This window comes from Grus americana, chromosome 7, assembly GCF_028858705.1.
Source record: "Grus americana isolate bGruAme1 chromosome 7, bGruAme1.mat, whole genome shotgun sequence".
Lineage (NCBI taxonomy): Eukaryota > Metazoa > Chordata > Aves > Gruiformes > Gruidae > Grus > Grus americana.
In genome coordinates, this window is record NC_072858.1 from 28231864 (window position 1) to 28259528 (window position 27665).

The 27665-nt window shown below is 40.4% G+C and overlaps 1 protein-coding gene across 3 annotated transcripts; it reads left to right on the forward strand.

Moving 5' to 3' along the window:
* The first annotated feature begins 326 nt into the window (after nucleotides 1-326).
* ANXA11 (annexin A11) lies at nucleotides 327-27654 on the forward strand. 3 transcript variants are annotated; one of them, XM_054832846.1, is made up of 16 exons: nucleotides 357-481; nucleotides 2782-2851; nucleotides 12110-12170; nucleotides 13352-13464; nucleotides 14829-15206; nucleotides 15736-15823; nucleotides 16203-16297; nucleotides 16740-16853; nucleotides 17998-18088; nucleotides 18210-18289; nucleotides 18427-18483; nucleotides 19351-19444; nucleotides 20196-20291; nucleotides 22866-22924; nucleotides 24518-24640; nucleotides 26914-27654. In XM_054832846.1, exons 3-16 carry the CDS (start codon nucleotides 12119-12121, stop codon nucleotides 26971-26973), a joined length of 1500 nt encoding a protein of 499 aa, XP_054688821.1. In that variant the 5' UTR covers nucleotides 357-481; nucleotides 2782-2851; nucleotides 12110-12118; the 3' UTR covers nucleotides 26974-27654. The 3 variants fall into 3 exon arrangements, with proteins under 3 accessions (XP_054688820.1, XP_054688821.1, XP_054688822.1); XM_054832847.1 differs by lacking the exon at nucleotides 2782-2851 and adding an exon at nucleotides 10064-10188 and having other exon boundaries at nucleotides 369-481; XM_054832845.1 differs by lacking the exon at nucleotides 2782-2851 and having other exon boundaries at nucleotides 327-481.
* Nucleotides 27655-27665: the final 11 nt, after the last annotated feature.

Sequence of the window (27665 nt, forward strand, 5' to 3'; positions counted from 1 at the left end):
CCCTCTCCCTGGAAATCGCCTTTTTGTCAAACCTGTTTTGTGGAACCCAATGCCGTGGTTCCAGCCAGCAGCCGCCGAGGCTGCCCTGCCGAGGGCCTCCCCGGGCGGCGCAGGCCGCTCACAGCTGTCCCACCGGCCCTCCCGGGCTGGGTCCCCCCGGAACGCCGTCTCTCTCACGGCCGCGGCGCTGGGTCTGGGCCGCGACGGCGCCTCCCACGGGCCGGGGCCGCTGCCGCAGCGGGCGGGGCGGCCCGGGCCGGGGCCCCGCTGTAGCTGTTAGGTTTTCCACCGCCCGAGCTCGGCCGGCCTTTCCACGCCCCCCGGCCCTCCCTCGGATCGAGGCCGGCGGCGGGGCGGGCGGAAGGAGTCGCGGCTGCAACGGCTCCTCCTCCTGCCGCTCCCGCCGGCCCCGTCTTCGCCTTGCAGGGCGACTGAGCTGTCAGGAGGGGCGGCGGCCGCAGCGGCTCCCGGGGACCTGCGGGTAGGAGCGATCTCCGCGGCGGGACGGGAGAGAGGGGCTGTGGGTCGGGCTGGTGTCCCCAGGTGGCGGGGAGCTGGTGTCCGCCGGGCCGGGGCGGCGGGGGCCGGGGCGTCCTCGGGGTGACAGGCTTCGGCTCCGGGGCTGGTGGGGGGGGAGGTCGGGGCCGCAGCAGCTTCGCGGTTCGTAGAAAGCTGCTCTTGTTTCTTAAGCAAATGAGGTGGTTTCAGAGGAAAATACATGTTTTGCTCTTGTAGTTGCAGTTCGGTACTGTATCCTCAGTTTATCTTGAACTTTCTTTTTTGATACGTGCGATTAACGAGAAAGAAGCCTAAAATGGTAGTCTTGTTAGAGCTGTTACACAATGCTTGTTTGGGTTTTTTTTTTTTTAAACCAAACATCCCTTTCTGCAGACCGCTTGTAACGTACTTTACTTTTTCGAACGCTACATGTATTTTAAGTGTTTGAAAATCAAAACTCTTTAAACTCTTGCTATAGCTTAGCCATGTGTAGGATAGAAAACAGCATAAACATCTCAATATTCAGAAAAGCAGAGTTCTTCCCTGTCCCCATCCTGCTTATGAAGAAGAGAGACTGGGCAGTGGCGAATATCTTCTTGGGATATTTTTTTCCTAGTTTATCAGGTTAATGGTAGTTCCTGGAATTCTTTTCCTGGTAAGGAGGAGCAGCTGAGGGCAAAACCTTATGAAGGGAGCAACGGAAGCATGGAAAGCAGCCCAGCCAAAAATGGGGACACATGCATTGGGGCAGAAAGAGGTGAAGGTGTTGAGATAAAAGAGACTGACGAGTGAAAAGTGCTGGTGCAGTGAGTTTTGATGAAGGAGCTGATTAGTATGTTTTTATGCTTCTAAAAGCCTGGCTGCTGTATCCCCTGACACCCCCCCAACACACAATATCTTCTGTTGAGTGAGTCAGTGCTCTGACTAGTGCTAGTGTATGGCTGCTATAAAGCTCGAATGCATGATTGCTTTCCCTACAGCTTGGCTATTTCTGTAATTTCCTGGCTTTAGAGCTGCTGTAAGAGTCACGCGGATCACTCTCCTCCCACTGATGCAGCAGCTAACTTGCACTGGGCATTGCTTATTGCTTCCCATTTCACCTGTGGCCTGGTCCCCACTGCATGTCTGCTGAATTTTTTCTTCCTGAAAGTGCTTCTGTAGCTACTCTTGTGATTCCCCCAGCACCATAGATGATACTGTGTACCATATATAATAAAGTTTCAGCAAGATTTTGAAGAGCCTAATGATTTTATGTCTATGTCACAATGATATTTGTGTACCTTTCTCTTGCCTGACCTCAGTATGAGGTTAGGAGCCAAAATATCTCTGTGAATCTGGACTTAAAATTTCTGGAGTCATCATCACACTTCTTTAGCTTGTTCTTCGTAGTCCCCAGAAGTTTTGAGTGGTCACACTGGAAATTGTGTGAAATGAAAAAAAAAATCATTAAAAAATATAACCAAACCATAGTGGGAGGGAGCTATTTTATGGAGGTATTTATATAGTCAATACAGTATATTAAAGAAGAAAATTGTAAAGACTGTAGTGTTAGATAACAAGTTAAAACACATAGTCCTATATACTGTCTGGTTTAAAGGCTACAGGATATGCTGTTTCCTCGACCTCGAGCTAGTTTCAGAAGATGGAGCGTCCAGAGGGTCTGTTCAATAACATTGCATTAATCAGAGCTAAGATAGAGCCTGGTTTAGTTCTGTGATAGTGATCTAGGGATAAAAAAAAGGAAGCTATAGTTAAAGCAGAGATGTAATCAAAAAGAGCAGATGGTTTAATGGTGGCTACAGAAATAGCAGAGCTTTTTAACAAATCAAAAGTTTCATTTCTTTTTAGCTAAGGCCCTGTGTAATCTTGCACAGAAACTTCTGTCAGCCTCATATTGCAGTTAGAGGCTTCCCTTGAATTAAGTATACAGCAGAGTAACACCACCAATGTAATATTTTGTTTATTTCATACATTTATGTCTGCTACCTTGAAACATATGTTTCTTATTGGATACATTTTAAAATTGTATTATATAAACTATTGGAAATAAGGACAGAGACTTGTCAGCTGTATGCAGTGACTTTTGTTTTGGGTTGCTTTTGAAGAAGGTAGCAAAAGCCTTTTTTAAAAAAAGACTGTATGTTTATGCTCCTGTAAGCAACACTTTCACCCATTTGAAACTTGAGTTGTCATGCACTGAAGATGAGGTAGTCCCTTTGCTTTTGCTGCTGCTGGTTTATTTGAAAGCGGATGTGTTTGATGTAAATGCTGAATTTCCTTCAGGCAGTTCCCCATGCTGGGAAGAATGTAATGGAGTACCACAAGCAGCAGATAAGTAAGCCAGAGGGCAGCAGTAAGTATTTACAGTGTATTATTCTATTGTTGCTCCATGTTTGTTCCAGATTTTATCAGAGCTCACTACAAAATCTGGATAGGAGGTTAGATCCTGGCTGGGGCAAGCCTGGGGTCAGTTATGGGTCAGAGGGGGGACTTGGTGGTGTCCTTCTGAGAGACAATTTTATTATGTGCTTGTGATGACCAGGCAGCCAATCCCGCCTATGCTTAGCAGCTGGGTTTTTGTGTGTATGTGTGAAATTGTATCCACACTATTCAGGTGTCACAGATGCCAAGTCTGGACCAGTGCTAATCATTAGATTGTAGGAACTTAGACTGAATAGGCTTCATGTGTTGTTTTTTTTTTTTAACCACAAACTTTTTTTAAAAAAATCCTACAGAGTCCTGCTACCTGGTTGTTCCTTGTACAGTGCAGAGCGTCACTGTGCTGTTCAATCAATAGCAATATTCTTTTTTTAAGATACACAAAGAAACGACAAGACGTCCTTCCCAGACATTGCTTCCATTTTTCCTTATGTGTTGTCTTTTTTTTGGGGGGGGGTGGGGGGGTGGGTGTCTGGTTTTTTCACTACAAAGTGTGGATGGGGGTTTTTTTTGAGGGTATTGGGAGAGTGTCACCAGTAGGTCACTCTGTTCTAGCTTTAGCTCAGCTGTTGTCTTGAGGAAGCTTCAGTTTGCTTCCTTCCTTCTTTGGAGCCATTAATTAGTATTCATTTCATCATTACAAGAGGTGGGCCTCTGATTCAGCCTTTTTGGATCCCAGCTTCTGGCAGGCTTAAGAACTATCAACCAAATTAATCTCATATTAAAGATCCAGATGAGTTTTAAATCTTCGCAAGGCCTCTGTTTGTGCTAAACCTTACTATAGCCATTCAGTCAATATGCATGTGAAGTGATATGGTGATTTAGGCATCTAATCCCCATTGCGGAACACCTTACTAAGGTAAAAAAGCATTTTAGATTTCTAATTTTGGCCTAGCAAGTTGCTGTAAATTAGATGCTTAAGTTGCCCAAAGCAGACAGTGTGAATATCCCTTTTATTTTGGCTAGCGAAGACAAGTTTGGAAAACTGTGCTCATTCTGTAAACATTGCATCTATCTATAGTGCAAATAACCAGTTATTTGCTGCACTTGACAGTGTTTTGAAAACACTCAGTTTACCATTAGCTAGGAGAATAAATATATTTTTTAAATGTTAGGATTTAGGTGAAAAATGTTTCTTTTTTACTAATAAGCTTTAAGGACTAGAGTTTGCTGATCCCACATGCAGACTAGATTTGAAGGCCTTAGGTTTGCTTTCTTTTAACTTTGCTTGTTTATGGTTGCTGCAAAATACCTGGCTATGACACTAAATTGTTGTTTTTTTCTTGAGTAAGTCCATTCCTGTAAAGAATTAATTGATCAGCTGAAAATGAGTATTTTGTTATAGTCAGGAATGATCACAGGGTGTTTGTTAGCTCATTGACGAGTAATAATCTTCCTAGTGTTGCTGGACAGCTGTGTGTGTAAGCCCTTCACTGTCTAGAAAGCATGAATGTGTCACCTTTAAGAAACAGTTGATGTATTTGCACACTCATATTTAGCTCTTTTTCAGCTGGGGAGTCCCAAGGCTGTCAGCCTGGTGCAGAGCACAGAGGTTTTGTGTGCAGCATTAGGGTACATCCCTACAGCTTTTAACTAAGGTCATGTAAGTGTGCCTTTCTTTGGGGAGTTGTCACTTGAACAGCTTGGTGTTACTTGGCTGCTTCTGCAGCCCAAACAATGTAAATGTAGGAAGTACTGGCAAGAGCACCTCATGCAAAACTTATGTCTGCCTTCTGTTCCTGTTGCCTCGCAGGGCCACTCCCTGGCTCTGCGCTTCAGGCTTGGGCACAGCAGCTAGTGACAAATCCGTGGGGTGAAATCAACAGCCAGGTATTTTTCTAGTAACTGTGTTTGAGTACTGAATGTTACACTATTGCTTTAGTCCCGTAGGATTTCCCACACGGAGTGTACTTTGTAAAATGGAATGATTAGTATTTACGTATTCTGACTTGCACTGATGATATAAAAATTTCTTCTTATGGTAGAACTTAAACTAGATAATTATAAATCCCTGAGGCATTAGTCAGTTGAGAACATAGTTCAGACTATTTATAGCATGACTGTTTTTTGCAACAAATTATTTCATATGACAAGTTCTGAGTTTGAAATAGAACAACCTCATTCTATTATTTCTTCAAACATCTCATAAACCTATTTTGGTATTATTTCTTGCTTGTTGTGTTGCAAGGAAAGTGTCTTTATTTGTGTTGTCATATATATTTTGACTGTGTTGCAAATATTCCAAAGAGAACATTGCAAGAGTGTACTACAAAAGGAAACACTCGGATCAGGGCAGAGTAGGAAGCCAAAGTGAAGTTGGCCTCCTGGAATTAATTCATGCTCTTGCTGCACATGGATCTCAAGAGTCCATGCAGCTCCATTAAGTTCTTCGGGTTTTGTTGCTGTGAGTATATGTGTAGGGACTGATACATAAACCCAAAGAGGTTTGTGATCTTCCCAGAAAAGTCGCAGATGCTGAATGAAACCATATGCTGGGGGAATAAACATTTAGCTGCATAGGCAGGATCTTCACGACGATGAAATGCTGCCGCTGAGTGGTAGCGTTATACTACCTTTTTTCCTCTCCCCCATCGTCTGCTGTTTGGACCCCTAAGACGAAGGTCTGTAAAACCAAGCACAGAAGCGTGTTTGTTTCTGTTCAACCACTTGCCATTTCTGTGTTTCAGTGCTGGTGCGCAGTGTTACATAGCCCTCTCCAGCAGTCCCAGCTCTGCCGGCAGCTAGAGTATGAGGTTGGCCTACTTGTCTGTTCAGAATTTACCCTCTGTGAAGGATGTGGGTCTTGAGTTGTCAAGGAGGTGTACCAGTGAGAGGAGAGTACACTTAAGCTGGTATGAGCTGGTCTCGTGATGGAGAGAAAGGGTCTGGTTATTGCAGCTTTTGGTCCCTGTTTGCTCCCGTGTATGGCAGATGCTGGTTGTTGTCACTAGTTGTTTAAAGAACTTTGTCATGAAGTGACCGAGTTGCCTGTTACATGAGAATTATCCTTTGCAGGCTTCTGAGGTCTTACTCGAATGCGGTGTCATTTTTGTTTTGTTTTTTCACTAGCCAATAAAAGCAAGCAATGAAAGGTACTAGTTGTGGGTTAGAGTGAGTCATCTGGGAAATGCCTTGTGGACAGATGACCTCAGAGGTCCCTTCTAACCAAAATTATTGTATGAAATACCAAATTTGTACTAGTGCAGGTACCATCAAAACAATTGTTTCAGTATCTTGGAGAATCTTACTTTGGTCATATATTCTCATGCATTTCTTTGTTGCAGGAAGTGTTTCTAATGCTGTTCAAAGGACTCTTCAAGTAGTGTTTAACAGTATAAAATATTTGAAGCAGGCTAATATTATATGTAACTTAAATTATGAGCAGTGGTTTTAAAATTTAATTTCTTATTGCTAGAGGATTGAGAATTGCAGTGTGAATATTTGTACTTTTGGCTAGAATCCATGACGCAATTACCTCGTGTTGGCATCTCCTGCAGTGGTACAGCTGTAACGTCATGGTTTGTGCTTTTGTCACTGAAAATTATCAATTATTGATTTATGAATTATCAATTATATGAATGTTGTTATTTAACATTTATACAGCTGGGTTGTGGCTTTATGGGTCCATCTTCCCATTCAGCTGTTCTTTGTTGAACGTAGCATCTCTCTTCCCTTTTTGACTGAGGCTTGTCAGTGCTCCCTTTCTGATGCTTCCCCCACACACACTCTGCTTACCTCTGCAGGTCAAAAAAATGCTAGATTATCTTCCAATAAGGTATTTCTGTATTAATAAGAAAGATATTATTGAATTAGAGGGATCATAAAAACGACAGTGTTCCTGACTCATAATACTGGCAAGGAATTCAAATTGATAGTTTTAAAAGGCCCCTTTTTTAAATTTGTTTCTGTTTCGCCATCTATTCAGAGTTGTGGGGTTTGTGTTTTTAAGAAAGCATCTTTTTGTAGGAAATGGAGGGTGTGTTGGTACTCTTTAAATATGCATTTCGGATGAGGAGCAGAAAAGGTTCCTAAAGGCAAGCTATGGGTGAGAAGTTCTGTGTAAAAGAGGTTTCCTGAGTTTTGGCATGAACTCAGCTACATTAAGCCTTGTTGGAAGGGGAACCCATTCTATTAAATTAGTTTTTTCGTAGTGAAAGGAAAGCCAGCCAGGGAGTTGTGTACACAGAAGACTTAATGGAAAACCAAACTGCAGGGCTTTTTATCTGTCAGGATGAAGAACATTACACCTGGAATAGGAGAGAACAACTTCTATGCTGCAGTGCATAAGTGAAAGATAAATCTTGCTCAGGCTGATAAACTGGTAACATGGCAGTTAGCTAGTATGATGCTGACTGTGGCTCGTCCTTGTCTTGCAAAAACACAGTGGTGGATGCCTCAGTTCACCTCTGATGAAATTCCGCAGCATATTGTAAGGTGATAAATTCTGCTCTGCTGGTTTCATAATCGGGGATTAGTCTTGGAGCAGGTTCTGCTTTCTGCACAGAGGAGTTCTGTAATTTATAGCTTTAGGCAGCCTTTTGTACTACATCCTAGTAATTAACCTGGAGGAGGAGTAGAGGCCAAGGGTTTAACTTTACTTGCTGTTCCCTGGGAAACGGACATAATTAAACAAATTATTTTGGACAAATATAGATCATGATCTTTTTATCCTTTTTTGCCCTCAAATTATTGGACCTTGGCATAGCTGGAGCCTGAACAGCAGCCACTAAATAAATTCCAGGAATGGGCATAAATGCTGTTGCTGAGCTTATTTCTATTGCACCTTGAAACAGAAGTTTTCTGGCTCCCTTAAAATTGTATTCTTTACTTCTGCCACCATTGTGTAATATGTATTTTTGTTATAAACATCTCCAGTTCTTGTCCTATTCTGCTGTGCTGTGGCTTAGGGGAGTGTATTTTCAAGATTCCCACTGAAAGTATATCATGGATTTAATCTCTTATGAACAGTACTGTTGTTCCCTCTTAGCTTTGCCAAAGCAGCAGGAAAATGCTCGAGGGCATGAGCGGTTGATGGCCTGCACTGTGAAGTGAGATAGCGATGTCTGCTGCAGGAGTAAAACCTCAGATCTTTATTTAGGGTTTTGGGGTGGACCTCTGCTGGGAACGGGGAGAGGACCTTAACAGTATTTGTTCTGTATGGTTTGATTGTTTGGATTTTTTTTCCTCCTCTTATTGCACTGCTGTTTTTATGGCTGAGCAAACACAGACCTTGCTGTTCCTGTGTCCTCCCACACAGTATTTGTATAGCAGGGTGGACTTCGGCATCTTCTGTTCCCTGGCCTATGTTGCCATTTTGTTGTCAGCAGATAAGTGCTGCTCATCCTTAAAATTTGTGTGTGGATGTAGCGGAAGAAATCTGGGAAGATGGGCTTAGAAGGTGAAATGGAGAGAAGGTTGTGGGAATGGTTGGAAAAGTTAATTTAGAGGGGTAAATACTTGCTAAGTTAGAGAAATGGCCAACAGAGACTCGATGAAGTACAGAAAAGCTGGTGATCAGGGAAGTTTTTGAATGTGAGAAGTCAGTGTGTTTGTGGATCTAGTTTGTCTGGAATCCTACCAGTACGGGAAAAATTCCCCTTGGAAAAGTCCTGCATAAATGCGGTGTTTGAAAGAAGCAAGTGGAATGTTTTTATATATAGTAACATTTTTTTCAGCTTGGTAATGAAGTTAGCCATTATTTCTCAACCTCAGCTTCAATTGCCAAAAGGCTCTCTTAATTATTTTGAATCTGAAAGGAACATTCTATGTGGGATTAAAAACAAACAACCAACCCCACTAAGAAAAACAAGGACTATCCCATTGCTCCCTACTCTCCAACACAAAAAAAACCCCAGGCCTTTTTGCCTTTAATTTGTACCTAAATCTTTATTGAAAGGCATCTTATATTTTTTTAGTGTCCTGTAGTTATTTTATTTACCTTGTGAAGCTAAAAATAAATAAATATATGGTTGCATGTGGAGGAAAAAAATAAAACAATTAATTTCAATGCTGTATAATCTGTATATCAAAAATGTACACTTTGACTAATAAGCATTATGCATGGAATCTGGATTGTGGTGGCTTTTTGAGTGACTTGAGTAATAATGGTTCTTTATTTTAGTACCATGGCTATGTTTTCTTACGTAAATCTAATTAATGATGTAGCAAGGCTCTGAACTGCCAGGCTGCCTTCTCTTGATTTTTTTTTTTTAATTTTAGTTTTTACTTTTGCTTCCCTCCCTCCCATGCACCCATAGCTGCCCAGAGGCAGTGGTCGAGCGGAGCGGGCAGCAGCTGGGGGGCTCCCCTGCCACCATGTACGCTGTCCCAACATGTGTCTGGGGCCTGGCAGCTCCCTGCAGCAGTCACACACGCCCGTGTACAGGCTGTTAGGAGCGTGGCGAAGCGCCAGAGGAAGTTACCTGCTCTTTTGCCAGCGGAGGAGGAGAAAACGTGTTTTGCTTTTCAGCTCTCATCTGAAATGTTGAGGTTCTGCTTTTTGGCCTCATGGGCTTGGGGTGTTGACGTTCCTTGTGTGGGTAACAGCAGGCATTGCCTTCAGCAGTTATGACTCCCTCAGGGTAGCAATATGTTGCAAGTGCTCTTTGGATGGGTTTTATAACCTGAAATTGCATCTACTTTATTGAAATGTTCAGCTTTATCAAGTTCTGTAAAGTTGCAGTGGCATTTTGAAGATGTTCAGACTGGAACATTGTCTCTCTAGAGCACTGAAAAAGACCGCACGCAGCTGCTGCCATACCTTTGTGCTCTTTATTTAGCATCAGTGAATATTCAAAAGTAAAAATCCATTATTTTGCTGAACTGCAGGGATGACCATGAGACACCTTTTTCCAAGACTTAACTTCTGGCATTAAAAAGGGACACAGATAGGAACCAAATCTTAACATAGGGTATGCGTTGGGCACAGCTGGAAGAATACACTTGACCTCCCTGATGACTGCTGTGTGTGGAGTTTGTGCTCCCATGTGTCTATTGCACGCTAATTGTATGCCGGATTTGGTGCTGTAGGTCTTATGCACTGTGTTTGCATATGAAATGAAAAGTTACATAGAGCTTAGTCATGTAGAGAAGTGCTTGTATAATCAAAAGCCTGTTGTCTTTTCAGCTGTAGGAGCCTTGATATTTAAGTTATTCCAAAACTCCTAGACAGCACTGCAGTGAAAGATCTTACTGGAAACCAAGGCTAAAGGCAATGTGAGAAGAACATTACCATGTTATGGAGAGCATCTTGTAAGCATCTGATACAATGTAAAAAATTTCTGTGAGCCTTTACCCTTCAGATATAATCTGGTTATGAAGGGTATCATGTTAGTTGGTCCATATTCTGTTCTTACAATTGAATATGCAGAATTGGATGATGATGGTTGCGGGTAGCTTTGACTTCCCTGGACCTTTCTTGAGGTTTAAATCTAGCCATGTGTGATGGACAATTTATTCACTTAAGGCCCAATTCTATAAAATGTCAGCAGGTTTCCCAGCTGTGCATCCTGCTTGGTCTCCTCATGTGTGGAGCTGGGTGAATTGTTAACTCTGTTACACCCATCGGACAAGGTGGTAATGGTGGGGTAATGGTTATACTCCTGGCTGACCCCATCTCGCACTTCTGTTGGTAGGGGGTTGGAGAATGATCAACTGGCACAGATGGAAGGGCAGTACTTAAATTTGCCTGCATGGAAATGAGATTTTTTTCCAGTTAAAGGCATCCCTTGTAGATTTACTGGTAAACAGGCTTTTCCTAATGCTAAGAATCTGTGTTCACTTATTCATTGAGTCTGTTAAACATTTTACACACTGGAGTGGAGATAGGGTAGAGCTATAACTTTTAGTCAGCTCTGTTCATTGCAATTTCATAGAATCACAGAATGGTTTGGGTTGGAAGGGACCTTAAGGATCTTGTAGTTCTCACCCCCCTGCTGTGGGCAGGGACACCCTCCACTAGACCATGTTACTCAAAGCCGCATGCAACCTGGCCTTTTTGCTTGTTCATTTATCTCTATTTAAATGAGTAAATGCAGCATGAAGTCCAAACAATTTTTAAATAAATTGAAGATTTCCTAATTGCATGTTCCTTTTCAAAAAAACTGAACCAAACAAATAACAAACTGTTTCTCCATTCCACTGTTGCTATGCAAAAGAGCCGTGCAAACCAGAAAGGGAAGTTAGCATGATTATGGAAAACAAAACCAGCACACACACACCCCCAACCCAAAACAAAACTCCACAGATGAAATCCAGAACATAGCAAAATAAGCCACGTGCAAAAGGCAGTGCTTTAGGGGAAAGCAGGGGAAAAGAAAGGAAGGGCCTACTGTTTGCACAGCAGATCAAAAATAGACTGGGAATTGTTACTTAAAAATAACCTTGAAAAAGTTAAGAGTGTGGATATTTTCTTCATCTGGAACAAGCTCCTTGAGTTACTTTTACCATTCTTCCTCATAGTTGTTCTGTTTAAGGCTTTCCATATTGTGGAAAATAATTTTCATTTTGTCTTTCATTTAGCTGTCCTTCCTGTTTGACCTCCACTTCTGGTTTGGACAGTTAATGCCTTTCTGCACTTCTGTGCTGACAGAGGCACTATCAACTTTGAAAGATCGAATTTGTTCTAATAATCTTATCCTTTCAGTAAACCCTTCATATTTTATAGCAATGCTGTAAGCATGAAGTGTGTCCTTTCTGCTTGCTTACTCTGACCTTGCACTTTTGCAGACGTTTGCATTTAAATGCCTTCCAACACTTCTCATACAATTATTCACTTGAAAATGCAGCTTGTTTGTCAGATCATTTTCTATTCTTGATTAATAAGACTGTTCTGTATAAGTTGCAAACTTCTGGAGACTTTAATAGCGCAATAAAGTAAGCATTTTCAAGTATACATCCTTAACAACCTAATAGACAAAATGAGCAGTAAGTAGTAACTGAAATGAATAAGAAAAATAGTCTGAGGAGTGACTGGACAACTGCTTAGATAACGCGTTTATTGGTCCAGCAAAAAGGAAATGGGAAGAGATTTCCTAGGGAAAAGCCTGTGCGACTTGTGCAGTTTATGTCTAAATTTTGGTAACTGGCTACTGCAAACATGTTGCCTGTTAATTTTATGTAGTGTAATTAGTGAAACATTACAGAAAATAACTGTACCACACATACTTTTCAGATCTTTGCAATGAGTTATCCTGGCTATCCCCCAGCGGGTGGATATCCACCAGCAGCCCCAGGTAAGTTGTTTAGATGAAGTAAACATTAAATGGCAGTGGTGGTCCTTTCTGGAGTGGAAAGGTGGCATGGATGAAGAACAAGACTGCAGAGGGTTTTCTTGACTCACTGAAGCTTTCTGTGCTCTCTTGTTAGGTCCCATTTTTATCTTGGCTGGGGATTCTGATTTATATAATATGGGTGCTCTACCATGTGCTCGTGTAACGTCCATTTTCATTCATCTAAAATGAAGCACACAGCACTAGGAGGTGGTCATAATTTGACCAAAATCAATAAATGTCAAGGAACAGTGTCCTGTCAGTACTGAGTCTTGAAGGCAGCTGGTGAGAAAAATGAGTAGGGGGAGGAATCAGTCACACAATTTAAAACTGTATCCCACAAAAAAATTAGGGCTTTAATTGTGACATTATCCTTAATTCACTGTTCTTAGGCAGATGGTTGTAGAGGGCTATTGAAAAGGGTATCGATTACAATAATACAAAGCTGATAAAATATGTAACTACTGCTTGGTATCAGGGTGAACTTGATAGTTGTTGGTAATGAACTTCACAGTTGTTAGTACTATTGGTAGAAAGAGAGGACTCGAATCATATGAGTGTGGTGACACGTGGAGTTCGGCAAGCTAACTTGGGAAGGGGAAGCAGTGTACAGTGAGAAGCCAAACTAGCCTGGGAGGATAAATCTCGTTTCTTGGCAGAATATTCTGGCTGAGTTAGACTGCTGTGTGGACAAGACTGTACTGCTGTGTGCAGCCATGTTTTGTGACTTGGGTCTTTGTGAATGTGTTATCATGCTCTGTAGACATCTCTCAAATTAGCAGCCTATAAGAAATTAATAATATCTTCCTACTGGAATACCCAGACAACTTTGTAGTTTAAGAGAAACTACGCTCTAGTCAAAATACGGTGTTTACAGGACTTAGTCTTGAGTGTTAACCTTCAAATATGTTTAGAGTTGTCTTAAATGAGAACTTATAGATCCAATGATAACTAATGTGATTAGAAATATACAGTGAAGCTTCTCTTTATATCACAATTGCACTGCTACCCTGCACCTCGTCAGTTGATTATCCTTCTCCCAAACTGCTAGTGTTGAACAGACATTACATTAGAAATGTAAGTAGTAAGGAATAAGTTTAAAAAGGTGTCGTTTCTTGTTTCAGCACAGCTGTGTTTGATTTCAGGTAGCAGTCCTTGGGGTGGTGCTGCCTATCCACCTTCAAATCCACCTCCAATTGGTCTAGAAAATGTGGCTGGCTATGCTAATCAGTTCAATCCCAGCTACATGGCTGGAATGGTGAGTTTGCTTTCATTTAATGTGTTTTACTTGGACTTTCTTAAGTACAAAGATGTGTTTCTGGCATTACCACTGAGTTTATCGCTGGAGTTCTGTGCCTTTATGTCCAGTCTGTTTAGGTGTTGAACGTTCAATATCTTCTATTGAAGAAAACAGTTACTGCAAGCTATTCCTTATTTTAGGAAAAGAGACTGCTAGTTAAATTTTGATTTAAGAGCCTAACTTCAAAAGTCGTGGACATAAAAGTAATATAACATGGCTTTTGCTGTGCAGAGCAATAGTGCAAGAGGCGATTAACACTGAGTATCCACTGCTGATATATTTACATTGACAAACACAGTCCAGATTTTGCCTTTGACCTGGATTTTGACCGGTCTGAATAAGGAATAAGGTTGTGCAATTTGAGGTATCAATGACCCCTTCCTGAAAAGAATATGGGATCAGCTGTCTCTTACAAGCACTGGTGTTCAACAGGTGTCAGTAAAACCCTTTTACATTGAGGAAAATGCAGACATTTCCAATGTGACTTTTTTTTTTGCATAGAGTTAGGAGTGACACTTCTGACAACTTAGTCTTCAGAAATCTGTTATGCTGCCTAACGAACGCACAGTTTGTAGGAGGGCATTTGCATTATAGATGCTTTTCTGAGGCAATGATTAAATGAAATGATTTGGCAGCCAGCAGTCAAAATGAGCAACAAACTATCTAGGGTGTACATAGCAATATGCACAGCAACTAGCTTCTGAGAACACTGCAGCCATCAAACGTCAGTTCTTCTGGTTCCTCTGTAGAGGAGGGTCTGAGTGTGTCACGTGGAAGATGATGCTGCATGTGGAGAGGAGTATCTTTGTGGCAGTTTCTGCAGATGTCTTTCCAAATGTCCAGGAACTCTTGCTAGTTGTAAACTACTAATGCATCTAGTGCATCATACAACAGCTCATAGTAAATTCCTGCACTCAGATGATACTGTGGTCATGTAAGGCAGCCATGGACAGAGAAGGGATAAGCATAGTTTTGTGTTTCTGGGATTAATTGGCGTAAGTTTTAGAGTATGAACTGTGTGGCTATTGGCCTTCTTCAGTGCGAGTGGTGTGTAACGCTGGATGCAGTGGCAGATATGTGTCTGTTGGTTCTGCTTCTTGATGTATGGCAGCTGGTGATTCCAGTAAAGCAACAGTCAACTGAATACAGGGGGTTTTCTGTCTTGCTTGCTAGTAAGACACGATTATTGCAAAGTTCTTTTGCAGATGCAGAACTACCTATCTGTGTTGGTGGGGAGGGAAGTTGTATGGCGTTAAGCACATTATTGAAACTCAACCATTTGTACACCTTCCTGTCTCTTGCTTTATTGGTTGTCATTGCAGGCATCCAACCTGGCAGGAACATTTGGAGGGACAAACATACCGCAAGGCATGTATCCTTCCACACCTGGGGGTTATCCTCCAATCCCTCCAGGTGGCTTTGGGCAACCTCCATCAGGACAACAGCCCTCTTACGGAGGGTATCCTCCCCCTGGAGGAAATCCACCATCGGGAATGCCAGCTTACCCAGGATACCCAGGCGGCCCTGTGCCAGGCCAGCCCACACCACCACCTGGTCAGCAGCCTATGAACTATCCAGGACAACCACCAGCAACTTACCCAGGGCAGCAGCCCATGCCGAATTACCCACCAGGGCCAGCTGTGAATCCGTCTATGCCCTCCTACCCAGGAACTACAGGGCCTACGGTCTCTCCTGTAACAGTAAGAGCATTCAGTGTTTTAGTTTTGAGAGGTGACTGTGCATGTGTTCCTGTAAGTTTTCGTTGTGTATGTAAGTGTTCAATTTTAGGCTCGGTTTAAAGAAAGTCATGAAAAGAAGTTTGACTAGAGAGGGATGGATCCTTTCCAAATGCAAGCAATATAGGTTCATATGACTTGAAACAAATGCTGGTTTACCACATTATCCAAGAAGAAAGATTTGATGTGAATTCAAATATTATGAAAATTGCCTTTCCAAACTTAACAAAGTATTGCCAGTTGTATATACAGTTTCATCAAACCTTAATTAATTGGACAGCAGATTTAATATCAGTGAACCTTAGTGACCTTGCATTTTCTCATAATTTGGGTATAGAAATGAACAAATGGTTTCAGGTGGGTTTTTTTAATTTTTAGATGTTACTTTTCTAACAAAAAGGAAAATGGTAGCAGTGGTTATCTTTTCTAAGTAGTAAAACACAGTCTTTTACTGATTAATGCTAATATGCAACTCAACTTGGTCTGATTTTAGCATGGAAACCGAGGCACAATCACCGATGCACCGGGATTTGATCCTCTGAAGGATGCAGAAGTCTTAAGGAAGGCCATGAAGGGATTTGGTGAGCAGTCTATAGATTTACATTTCAGTTAAAACTAGAGTTGCAGCTTTTATGCAGCAATGCCTTTCTCCATTGTTACATGTGTACTCAGTGGGCTAGTTCATGTCGTTGCCCTTGGTTATCAGAAGAATTACTGGAAGTGCAGGTAGGCATAAACAACGTCATGAGTGTGGTATTTGGGTTGGGGTTTTTTGTATTCTTACTGTATTTGTGATTGGGAATGGAGCTTGAAGGTCTGTAGTCATATGCAAGAGGAGATACTGTAGATGGATTAAAGGCATACGTATCCTTTGAATGGGTTTAGAAGAGAGAGGATCAAATGGGAACAGAAAGCTGAGTCCTCGCGTGCTTATTCTGTGGTGTCTGTGTGCATGTACAGGAACTGATGAGCAGGCGATTATCGATTGTCTTGGAAGTCGTTCAAACAAACAACGGCAGCAGATCATCCTGTCCTTCAAAACAGCTTATGGAAAGGTAAATACGTCATGAGAACAGAAGGAAGAAGAAATAGGAGCCTATGTTCCTTCACTAAGAATCAGAAGACTTAGTGTTTGGAAAAAAAGATTGGAAGTTGCTCAAGAGGAGGATGGTTCCCAAGTCATAACCTGTTCAGGGTTCTGCTTTTACCCAATCTTGATTTCTTCATGCAGTGTTTCAGATAAAACATATAAAGCAGTTTCTCTGCTAAATGGTTACTTTGACTTTTTGGTCTGTGCAGTCTATTTCATTGGGCATTAATTACCTAGATAGACATGTTACGTTATGCTGGTTTTAGTGTTGTTAAGTGGAATAGCTTCACTTTGAAGATAAATTATTGATGCTTACGCACAAAGAATTCTAATTAAACTGTTTTGGTGCTTATATTTGTCAGTTTTGATCTTTATGCATTTTTTTCTTTTTTTTTACTTCTCATTAGGATTTGATCAAGGATCTCAAGTCTGAGCTATCAGGTAACTTTGAGAGGACAATCTTAGCAATGATGAAGACACCTGTCATGTTTGATGCTTATGAAATCAAGGAAGCTATAAAGGTTTGTGTAGGAGATACAAATTTATAAGATAGAGGAAATATTTGAGCTGATAAAATTTTTGTTAGTCATTTAAAAGCTTGAACTTACATGACCTCCTCTCCGTCCAGATACTCAACCCACTGTTTGACTGATGTTTACCCCGTTTCTTGGAGGTATATGATAGTAAAATTGAGAAATGTTATTCCCCTAGGTTAAAGGTAAAGACTATTTAATAGATTTTTGTGTTGTAACAAAAATATATTAATAAATATATTAAAAAAAAGGCAGAAACTGAGTTCTAACAGTCTCTGAGGTTCATTTATTACATAGTCTTGAGTAAGCCACTGAGGCAGTTTTCTTCTAAGCCAGTCACTGCGTGGATCGCCTTTGTTTCTGGGTTTTTGCTTTGAGCTGTGATGGAACTGATTATATAAACCCACTTAATTTAGAGTTTCTAGTGACTTTACACTCAGTGCTCAAGAATAGTTCAGAAAAATAGGTTCAAAAAGATTTTGGGTAGGGTGTACCTTCTTTTAATCTCTTCCCCCACCAAAAAGTGTATTTTCCTAGCCCATGCTGAACCTTTTCTAAAATATTGTGGAAGTATTGTGTACTTTCACTTTAAAGCAATCAGACTATTTTATAAACACTTAGGTTTTTAAAATAAAAACTGATCAAACATTTGTATTTCAAGACAATGTTTAAATTAAGGTGAAATAAACCTTTCCAATACTGAGTCAGTATGTATATTACACGTTCTTTGCCTGCAGTTTTAAAGTAGCTAGGAGGAGGAATACTATTAGCTGTATTGTAATTGCAACTGCTATTTATTAGTGAAAGTTACTTATTATAATTAACAATTTCATCTTTAACGGTAGAAAAAATTGATTCTTAAAATGTCTAAAATCTGGTGTGAAGGATGGCATTTTAAAATGAAATTTTGTCTTCATAGTTATTTTAATTATGTGTTCAATTTGTATCTTTAATACCTATCTCTGTCTTGGAAACATTATAAGTAGCATTTAAACTACTTGCTTTGACTTCTATGACAAGGTTATATTCTGAATTGTATTTTGTTATACAATTTTATTACATTTCTTTTATACTAGGTTGTAGAAGTAAGATGAGAATCTGAAGAGTGTTTTCTCCTTATGCTTTGTTTCAGGGCGTTGGCACAGATGAAAATTGTCTCATTGAAATCTTAGCTTCTCGCAGTAATCAGCATATTCAGGAACTCAACAGGGTCTATAAAGCAGGTTAGATTTGTTACGGTTCCATCAAAATTGTCTTCCTTTTCTTCCTTAATCACTGACTGACAATATGAATTTATGAAATGAGCAAGGTTGTATGTGATTGATGACTGTGCCTCTCTTCCAGAATTTAAGAAAACTCTGGAGGAAGCAATAAAAAGTGACACATCTGGACACTTTCAGAGGCTTTTAATTTCACTTTCTCAGGTACTTGCACGCTGAGATTTTGGAGCTTGGATTTTGTGTGTATGTTTGTAGTTTTTTAAAACAAACAAACAAAACCCCCAAAAGCAAACAAACAAAACCTCCACCAGTAACACATTTGTACCTTCAAATTCTTTCAGGGAAACAGAGATGAAAGTACAACTGTTGACATGTCTCTTGTCCAAAAAGATGTGCAGGTCAGTAGAAATTCTTCATCATTTCTAAGTATAGTCAACTCACCAGGCTGGAATTTGACTGTGTGGTTTCTGCTTACTCTTAGTTTTGGACATCTTATGACTTTTCCTGATGTAGTGCTTAAGTTTCATGGGATGGAATTGATACGAAAAGCCCTGACAGAGCATTACAGCCATGTAACTCCATTACAGAGATGAAGCTCTTGGGAATAGAGTCCATAGGGGGATTTTTGTTTCTTATTCTGTCAGCTGTCTGGCTTTTCCAGGTGTTGGGTGACTCCAGCATGCTGCTTATTAAGGGAATGCTCCAAAGAGATTTGAGGTGATATGTATGTGGATTGAATTTTAATCTACTCAACACCTGGATTTTTGCCGCAAATAGGGCACTTAGGGCAAGAGTTAACTAGGTCCATTATGTTTTTGTGTGTGTTCCATTTCACCACATAGCAAAGAGAAAACCCTGGATCGTTTTAGCACACTATCATATAAATAGTAATATAATTAGCTTTCCACATAGTATGCCTTAGCAAAAAGGCCTGAGTGTCCCAGAACATACCTAGAGAGCTAAACGTAAGCCCTGTTAGGAAGAACAGTTTTCAGGTACTTCTAAAACAATTTTCCCCCCTTTAGTAATCTGGAGCTCTTATGTTTGAGCACTTATGCATCAGTAAGCTAGGAAGACTGCAAGCATAGCAGATTGTAGGAAGCTTAGAACTAGTTGGTGTTTGTTTCTTGCTCCTATTTTCCAGCAGTACATAGACGAAGAAATAAATATAAAAGGAGAGGCTGTAAGGAAGCAGATTTGTAACTCAGATTTTCAGCCTGACTGCTTTTCTGAGTACTGAAGTGTGAATTCCTTTCTGTGTTTAGGAGCTATATGCAGCTGGAGAGAACCGTCTAGGAACCGATGAATCCAAATTCAATGCCATTCTGTGTGCAAGAAGCAGGGCCCACCTTCAAGCAGGTAATGGTGTCCTCTACATAAACAGTAACTTGATTCTGTTGTATGTAATGATAAAAATGTACAACACTGCTCTGTGCCTGAATTTCTGCCCTCTGTAAAATGACTGTAACGATACCTCAATGAAAAGCAGAGTGAATTCTGCTGAGGGAAAGGGCATACAGGAGCTGCACGTTATGATCACCTTTCTTAAATATCAGAGCAGGTAGAGGTCATACTTGTTCAAATGTTTCTCTGATAAAAAAAATTGAAAAACTAGATTAGTTGCAATTTTGCATACTTGTGTGTGCACAAGACACTTGCAATCCTTCCCTTCCCCTTTTACTTTCTAGTGATTTGGTGTTACATCAGTCTACAGTGGGTGGAAGTGTTTTAGTAACTACATAGAACTTTTGCAGTGTGCTACATATGGAGAGGAAAGGGATGGGTGTGTATGTGAGAACTTGAATGTTTTCTTAATTTTATTGACACCAAAGCTTTCCTAGAAGAATTTTCACTATTTCCCTTATAGTGGTTTCTTGGCTTAGCCCTTTAAAAATAAGGACAGAACTAGACAAGCTGGAAGGAGCGTGATGACATATAAATGGGACAATATGGTTAATAACATAATATTAGTCTTTGAGATGTTAAAACTTGTGTGAGTATACTGTAATATCAAATTGAGAAGTGCGATTGAAATGAGGCCATCCAGCGTGCACCAGTGCCACCTCTTTTTGTGAGGCTGACTCCTGAAATCTTTTTCTTCCATTAACAGTTTTCAGCGAGTACCAGAGGATGTGCAACCGGGACATTGAAAAAAGCATATGTCGTGAAATGTCTGGAGACCTGGAAAAGGGCATGCTGGCAGTAGGTATGTGTCGTCTTAGCAAGTTCATTCCTGGTATTCCACTGCAACTGACTGAGATGGTGGCATCTGTGACTCCAGCTAAGGATTGATGTTCTTAGTTAATAATTCCAGTTTTCTGCTTTTTATGTTGAGCTTTCTGTGAAGTCACTTGTGGTTAGTAAAGCAGGGAACTTAATTCACCTCAAAATGACAGATGAAGCTTTTGCTTCAGGCAGCTGCAGAATTTAAATTTCACATGTTAAAGTGGAGAGAGAATTATTAACTCTACTTGGCATTGTTTTAAGAAGTGATGAGAACTTGTACCAACCGCTGAGTCAGTGAGGATGGAATATTTGGCACAGCTTTGGAAATCAAGCAAAATACAGGCATTAAACCTCTAATTAGTTATCTCAACCTCTTTTTAGTAGAAAGAAAACTTAAATTTGATTGCGAAGGGATTATTTTTTCCACGTTTCCTGTGGTTACAGCTTTGCGAAGTCTTTAAGTGCCTCCAGTACTTCTGAAGAATAAAGATTCTTACCTCAATTCTAGTATTGTCCGTTTGGAGATAGTCATTAGTTTCTATAAGGTTGGGACAAGGCCTCAAATTGTGCAGTAGTTTTATTTGGAATGTTTCATTCTAGATAAAATTGTCAACCTCTTTATCTCTGTTGTCTTTTGTCTCTCATCTGTTAGACAAGACTGCTTCTTTACATCTCCATTTCTTTTTCTGTTTATTACTGTGAATTTACTCTGGTATCTAGAGCTGCCACTTTAAAAGTGTTGTTCCTTGGTTTTTGATATGGTAGTACTAGAAAAGTGATGTAACAAAAAAAATCCAGAAAAACTCCTACTGAAATAAATAGGAAAATGTACTTTGCATCACTTGGAAACAAGATGGGAAAGGACATTTGGCTCAACTGCAACAAATTTTTTTTTTTATGGAAGTTTCTAACAAAATCTTGCAAAATAGGTATCAATTTTAAAAGCCTCATTTTTTCACTCCTGTCCTGTGCATAGGTGAAGTATGTAACTATTGTTCTTAGTCTCCTTGGCCAAGCTGTCACTATGGTGGCCTTTTAATGACTGAAACGGGGTCCAGCTCTGTTGATGTGATACATTTCCAGGATTCAGAATTTGTCACCTCAAATAGTATTGTTAGAAAACCAAACTTGGGGAAAAGAAATATTTCCCAGTGTTTGTAGAAAAAGATTGCCTCGGTCAAGAAACTATACTGTCAGAGTTTGGAAATCCTTTGATTTCATGGAGCTTTGCAGTCACTTGACAGGTCTCCATGTAGATACAGATTCAGAATTGGGACTGTAGCTTGCAAATAAGTCAACAGCCTTTTGAACAAGAATTGTATTAAATATTCACTGAATAACTCCTTTATTGAATAGATTTTGGGTTGGGTTTTTTAATTTATATGTGTGTATATAATGTATATACATACATATACATCTATATCAGTCAGTGGTGCTAGCATAATTTGTTCTGTGAACCTTATTTTCAGGAAAAAAATTTCTAATTGAAAATATTTAATTTTGCTTTCTTTAAAGCTTTCTGGATTGTACATCTGGTAATTTATAACAACATCTTCAAACATCTTAAAGTGCAAGTGTGTTGTTTTAGCTAAATATAGTGATGAAGAAACATGCATTTCATTTGTCATTTGTTTTTGAATTGTATTATACATGTCATTGACAATTGTGTGTGGTGAACTGCTCTCTCTCATCTACATTTTCCTATTTAGAAAAGTACTTTTTCCTGTACAGAATGTGTGTTGCTGTGAAATACGTATCTAGGTTTACCCCTTTTGTTCTGATTTTACATGATTGCTTTTGATACCTTTTTGTGCTGTAAAATATAAGTCAGGTGTGGTTTGTTTTCTGTGTAGTTTGACACAGATTGCATGATTATTTACTTGTATGTATGGTTTTTAACGCTGATGAGTGATGGAGGATTCTTTCGTTATCCTGATTAACATGACAGTAATTTGATTTAGATTTTGCTCTTTCAGATTTCTAATGAACTGTGCTAATTAAGTATAAAATCCAGTCATTACTAAATAATCATATCAAGAGTTTTTCAGGAGTCCTGGTGATCTTTGTGGCCAAAAAAAAAGTGTAACTAAAGTAAGGGTGAAGTTTCTATCATAGGTGGCTTCCCAACTTGTATTAGGGTGGGACTTCAGTTTGTCATACCTTGCAGATGCATGGCCTAAAAATTCTTAAATTAGGAAAAAGTCAGGAGCACCACTAAGTATGTGTTTCTTCAAGCCTTCTGACCCCTACTTACCCCTCTTTTCTCCTCATAAGCAAAAGTCTGGTCGTTAGATTTTAAAGATTCATTATGGCTGCTTCACGCTTGATGGTTTCTAGTGACTGAAAAGTTTGCTTTGAGCCATGAAGTGTAGTAGGTTCTTTATTGCATCTACTGTTTGGATTAAAAAATCACTTCAGTGACTAACTGAAGGGGTGGAAACTGCGTTGTATCAAGTGTATCTTTATGTAAAAACATAGGCTCAGCTCAAAAAATGACTCTGAGTTCTGATTGAGGACAAATACCTGATTTCTTTAATACTGCTTCTTTTTGCAGTTAAGTGCCTGAAGAACACGCCGGCTTTTTTTGCAGAGAGATTGCAGAAAGCTATGAAGGTAGGTGCCTGTGACACAATACAGAAACCTAGAGTGTTTTGATGTGGGTTTGTTGTTGGGTTTTTTGTACAGCTTATTGGAATGAATTGTTCAGCTGAAGGTATTGTGTTTTTCAGTGGGCAGATGACTACCAAAATGCAGTCATTATTATGCAAGGCTGGAAAAACCTAGCTAATTTGATCCGCTTAGAGATGCATACATCCCTACCTTAAGCAAAGGAAGTCTTCACTTGGTATAACACAGACGTGCTTAAGACTCATTGAAATTTTAGGCTCAGTTTTAGGGCCAGTTCTTTTTAATGTTTTCATAAATGGCTTGGATGTAGGACTAGAAGGTGTTGTGAGCAAGTTTGCGGATGACACCAAATTGGGAGGAGCTGTTGATTCTGTCCGGGGTGGAGAGGCCTTGCAGAGAGATCTGGACAGATGGGAGAACTGGGCAATCGCCAACCGCATGAGGTTTAACAAGGGCAAGTGCCAGATTCTGCACCTGGGAAGGGGCAACCCTGGCTATACATACAGGCTGGGCGATGAGATGCTGGAGACCAGCCATGCTGAAAGGGACTTGGGGGTCTTGGTCAACAGCAAGTTGAACATGAGTCAACAGTGTGCCCAGGTTGCCAGGAAGGCCAACTGTATCCTGGGGTGCATCGAGCACGGCATTGCTAGCCGGTCTAGGGAAGCGATCGTCCCACTCTACACTGCACTGGTGCGGCCTCACCTCGAGTACTGCGTGCAGTTTTGGGCGCCACAGTACAAAAAGGACATAAAACTATTGGAGAGTGTCCAGAGGAGGGCAACAAAGATGGTGAAGGGTCTAGAGGGGAAGACATGTGAAGAGAGGCTGAAGTCCCTTGGTTTGTTCAGCCTAGAGAAGGGGAGACTGAGGGGAGACCTCATTGAGGCCTACAACTTCCTCATGAGGGGGAGCGAAGGGGCAGGCGCTGATCTCCTCCTTCTGGTGACAGTGATAGAACCCGAGGGAATGGATGAAGCTATGACGGGGGAGGTTTAGGTTGGATATCAGGAAGAGGTTCTTGACTGAGAGGGTGGTCGGGCACTGGAACAGGCTCCCCAGGGAAGTGGTCACAGCACGGAGCTTGACTGAGTTCAAGAAGCCTCTGGATAATGCTCTCAGTCATGTGCTCTGATTCGGCTGGTCCTGTGTGGAGCCAGGAGTTGGACTCGATGATCCTTATGGGTCCCTTCCAACTCAGGACATTCTATGATTTTATTAAAAAAAAAAAAAAAAATTGATGTCTTTTAAGTAGGGAGATCAAGCTGAAGTAAAGAAATAGGTCATTAAACTCACCAGACTTTACTTGACACCCTGTCCCTCTGACAACCCTCCCCCCCCTTTTTTTTTTCCTAACCGTTCTTTTACAGAGAAATGACTGTTATTGTTCTACTGGTAAATTTAATTTATTAAAGCATGATAGGCCAAATTCTGTTCAAGCTTATTGATGTTAATGGGGTTATGCTGGTAAATGGTTGGTGGTTGTGGGGTAATGATTTATTTGATTTTACTAGTGCTGTATCATCTAGCATTTCCACACGTTATTAATACATTGTATTGTTGTTTTGTTTGATTCAGGGAGCGGGAACGAAAGACAGAACTCTGATTCGAATCATGGTATCACGCAGCGAGGTTGACCTGCTGGACATACGTGCAGAATACAAGCGGATGTATGGCAGATCCCTCTACACAGATATCACTGTAAGACTTGAAGATTTTATCTTCCCTGCTGTGACATCCTTTCTGCTTTCAGTTGCCCTGTCATCCTTTCATGACATGGATCCTTACCTAGCAGAAGCTTTTTCTAAGTGTCTAACTCTGGAGTGAAGACATGCTACTACTACAGTAGTTATATACCCCAGAACCACCAATGTGTGAGTAAAAAACAGTGAGACGTTGGTGGAAAAGCTGGATGTCTTTTTTTTTTTTCTTTTTCCCTTCTCTCTTCCCTTCTCTCTTCCCTTCTCTCTTCCCTTCTCTCTTCCCTTCTCTCTTCCCTTCTCTCTTCCCTTCTCTCTTCCCTTCTCTCTTCCCTTCTCTCTTCCCTTCTCTCTTCCCTTCTCTCTTCCCTTCTCTCTTCCCTTCTCTCTTCCCTTCTCTCTTCCCTTCTCTCTTCCCTTCTCTCTTCCCTTCTCTCTTCCCTTCTCTCTTCCCTTCTCTCTTCCCTTCTCTCTTCCCTTCTCTCTTCCCTTCTCTCTTCCCTTCTCTCTTCCCTTCTCTCTTCCCTTCTCTCTTCCCCTCCTTTTGATCTGGCATTAAAATAATTTTACTGTTCAGAAACCCGTTTAATGGGCTGAACAACTAACGGTTGGACTTGATGATCTTAAAGGTCTTTTCCAACCAGAACAATTCTATGATTTTAAAACTTGGTTTCAGTAAATATGAGGCATGCATGTGCACAGTTATGTGCATGTAAACTCTACTTCTTATGTTCTTATGTCCTTGGAAAGCAAGTTCTTAATTCTTTTTTTTTTTTGTTTGTTCTTTTCAGCACATATATAAACAATAATGTTTTATATTTTGTGTATTGTGCTTTACACCTGCACAGGATTTATCCTGATCTTTGAGGTGTGTCTTTGTCACTAATGTAATAATTTTGATCTGGACAAAACAGTTTTCAGTCATAGCTGAAGATGAAGGACGAGATAGATGCAGTAGCTGAAACTGTTCTGTGAAAAGGATTGGCAAGCCTCATCAACCAGAACTAGTTAATGAGGAGCTCCCAGGGAACTCATAAGAGCATCAGGCAAAACTCGGCTAGCAAGGCCTTTTGTGATTAATTGCTGCTGTTCATGAAATCTTTCCATCTTTTCAGTGCACGTTTGTGTGTGCATCCATACTGACTTTCACTGCCCACAACATGAGAGAGATGTTCTCTAATTGTGGAAAAAAACCTCCTTAGATCCTTTGATATCAGGGCATTGTTTTTAATGTTTGAACATGATAAAGAGTAAACTTTCACTTGCTGCCCCTGGAAAAATATCCACGTTGACTGCAAGGAAAAAGACTTCTGTATTAGTTTTTTCGTATTTTCATACCTTTTGCTGGAAGACAGCTTTTCTGTAAGAGGTATTTTATTCAACTGTTCCCAGGTAAGTAGTTGAACCAGTATACCAAATTTGGTTTGCTAAAGAAATACATTCTCTATGGACACTTGCGGTTCCAATTATGGAAGGAGCAATTTTTACTGTTGTCATGGATTCGGCTGCAATAGAGTTAATTTTTCCCCTAGCAGCTGGTATAGTGCTGTGTTTTGGATTTAGTATGAGAATAATGTTGATAACACACTGATATTTTGGTTGTTGCTAAGTAGTGCTGACTTAGTCAAGGAATTTTCAGCTTCTCATGCCCTGCCAGCGAGAAAGCTGGAGGTGCACTAAAAGCTGGGAGGGGGCACAGCCACGACAGCTGACCCAAACTGGCCAAAGGGATGTTTTATACCATATGACATCATGCTCAGTGTATAAACTGGGGGGGGGGAGTTGGCAGGGGGAGCGTGGGCGCTGCTCCGGGACTGGCTGGGCGTCAGTTGGCAGGTGGTGAGCAATTGTTTTTTGTTTGTATCACTTTTTTTCTTGGGTTTTATTTCTCTCTCTTTTTGTTATTTTCCTTTTCATTTCAAGTTGTTATTATTTTATTTCAATTATTAAACTGTTTTTATCTCAACTTAGGAATTTTCTCACTTTTACCCTTCCAGTTCTCTCCCCCATCCCACCAGGGGGTGAGGGGGAGTGAGCAAGCAGCTGTGTGGTGCTTAGTTGCCAGCTGGGGCTAAACCATGATAAATAACTGTGTACTTCTATTAGAGTGATTTCTAATTATTACTTTTTTTTTTTGAGGTTAACATCTGCTTTCTTTCAGCCCTGGCTTCATATATTTTGGCTGTTAATGTCATGTTTAGAATGCTTACCCTTCTTTCTCCTCTATTTCAAAGCACAAGTCTTCAACTTTTCTTTTTCTGGATTTCTTTCCAGGGTGATACCTCAGGAGATTACCGGAAAATCCTACTCAAGTTGTGTGGTGGAAATGACTAAATGGAGCATTGAGCTTTTCTTAGAAAAGCTGCTATTTTCATGTTTTTGCTTTAAAGCATCTTTTTTCTCCAAAAGTAAATATGTAATGACCTGTTTCTCCTAAAGCAATTAAAAATTTAAAGATAATATTGCATATATCTTCCCTAGAGTTCAAAAATAGTAGGTAATAAATGCCAAAAAAATACAAATATCAAGCTTATGTGCCATCTGCTCAGGATTCTGTATAGTACTCTCAGCAATCCATGAATGACAGGTCATTATTTCTTTTCTGCTTATGTTATGCTGAAATAATGTTTGTTTTGTGGAACAAAAATCACAGTTGTATGATTTAAGGTTTTGTTTTTGTATAAACATTACGTGACATTTTAATGCAAGTTTTTTGTTGTATGCAGAGTTGTTTTCATGCTGTCCTGCTCCCTGATATGTGTAGAGAACAGTCTTGAGTTTTTGTGTCTAGTTAAGACTATCGTAAAGAAGTTTTGTCAAGTTCTGTTTTCTTTCCTTGATTGTTTTTAAGGAAGATGCGTTCCACATTTCATTCTCACTAGGGCGACTGTCACAAGGCAGTAGTAATGTTGGCAGTAGTAAAGATTCTATAGTTAATATTTTAAGGTTTTGGATTGTGCCTTAAATATATGTTTGTAAGAAGAGATTATGAAATTAAAGCTGTCTATCTTCTAACTCTCTGCAGA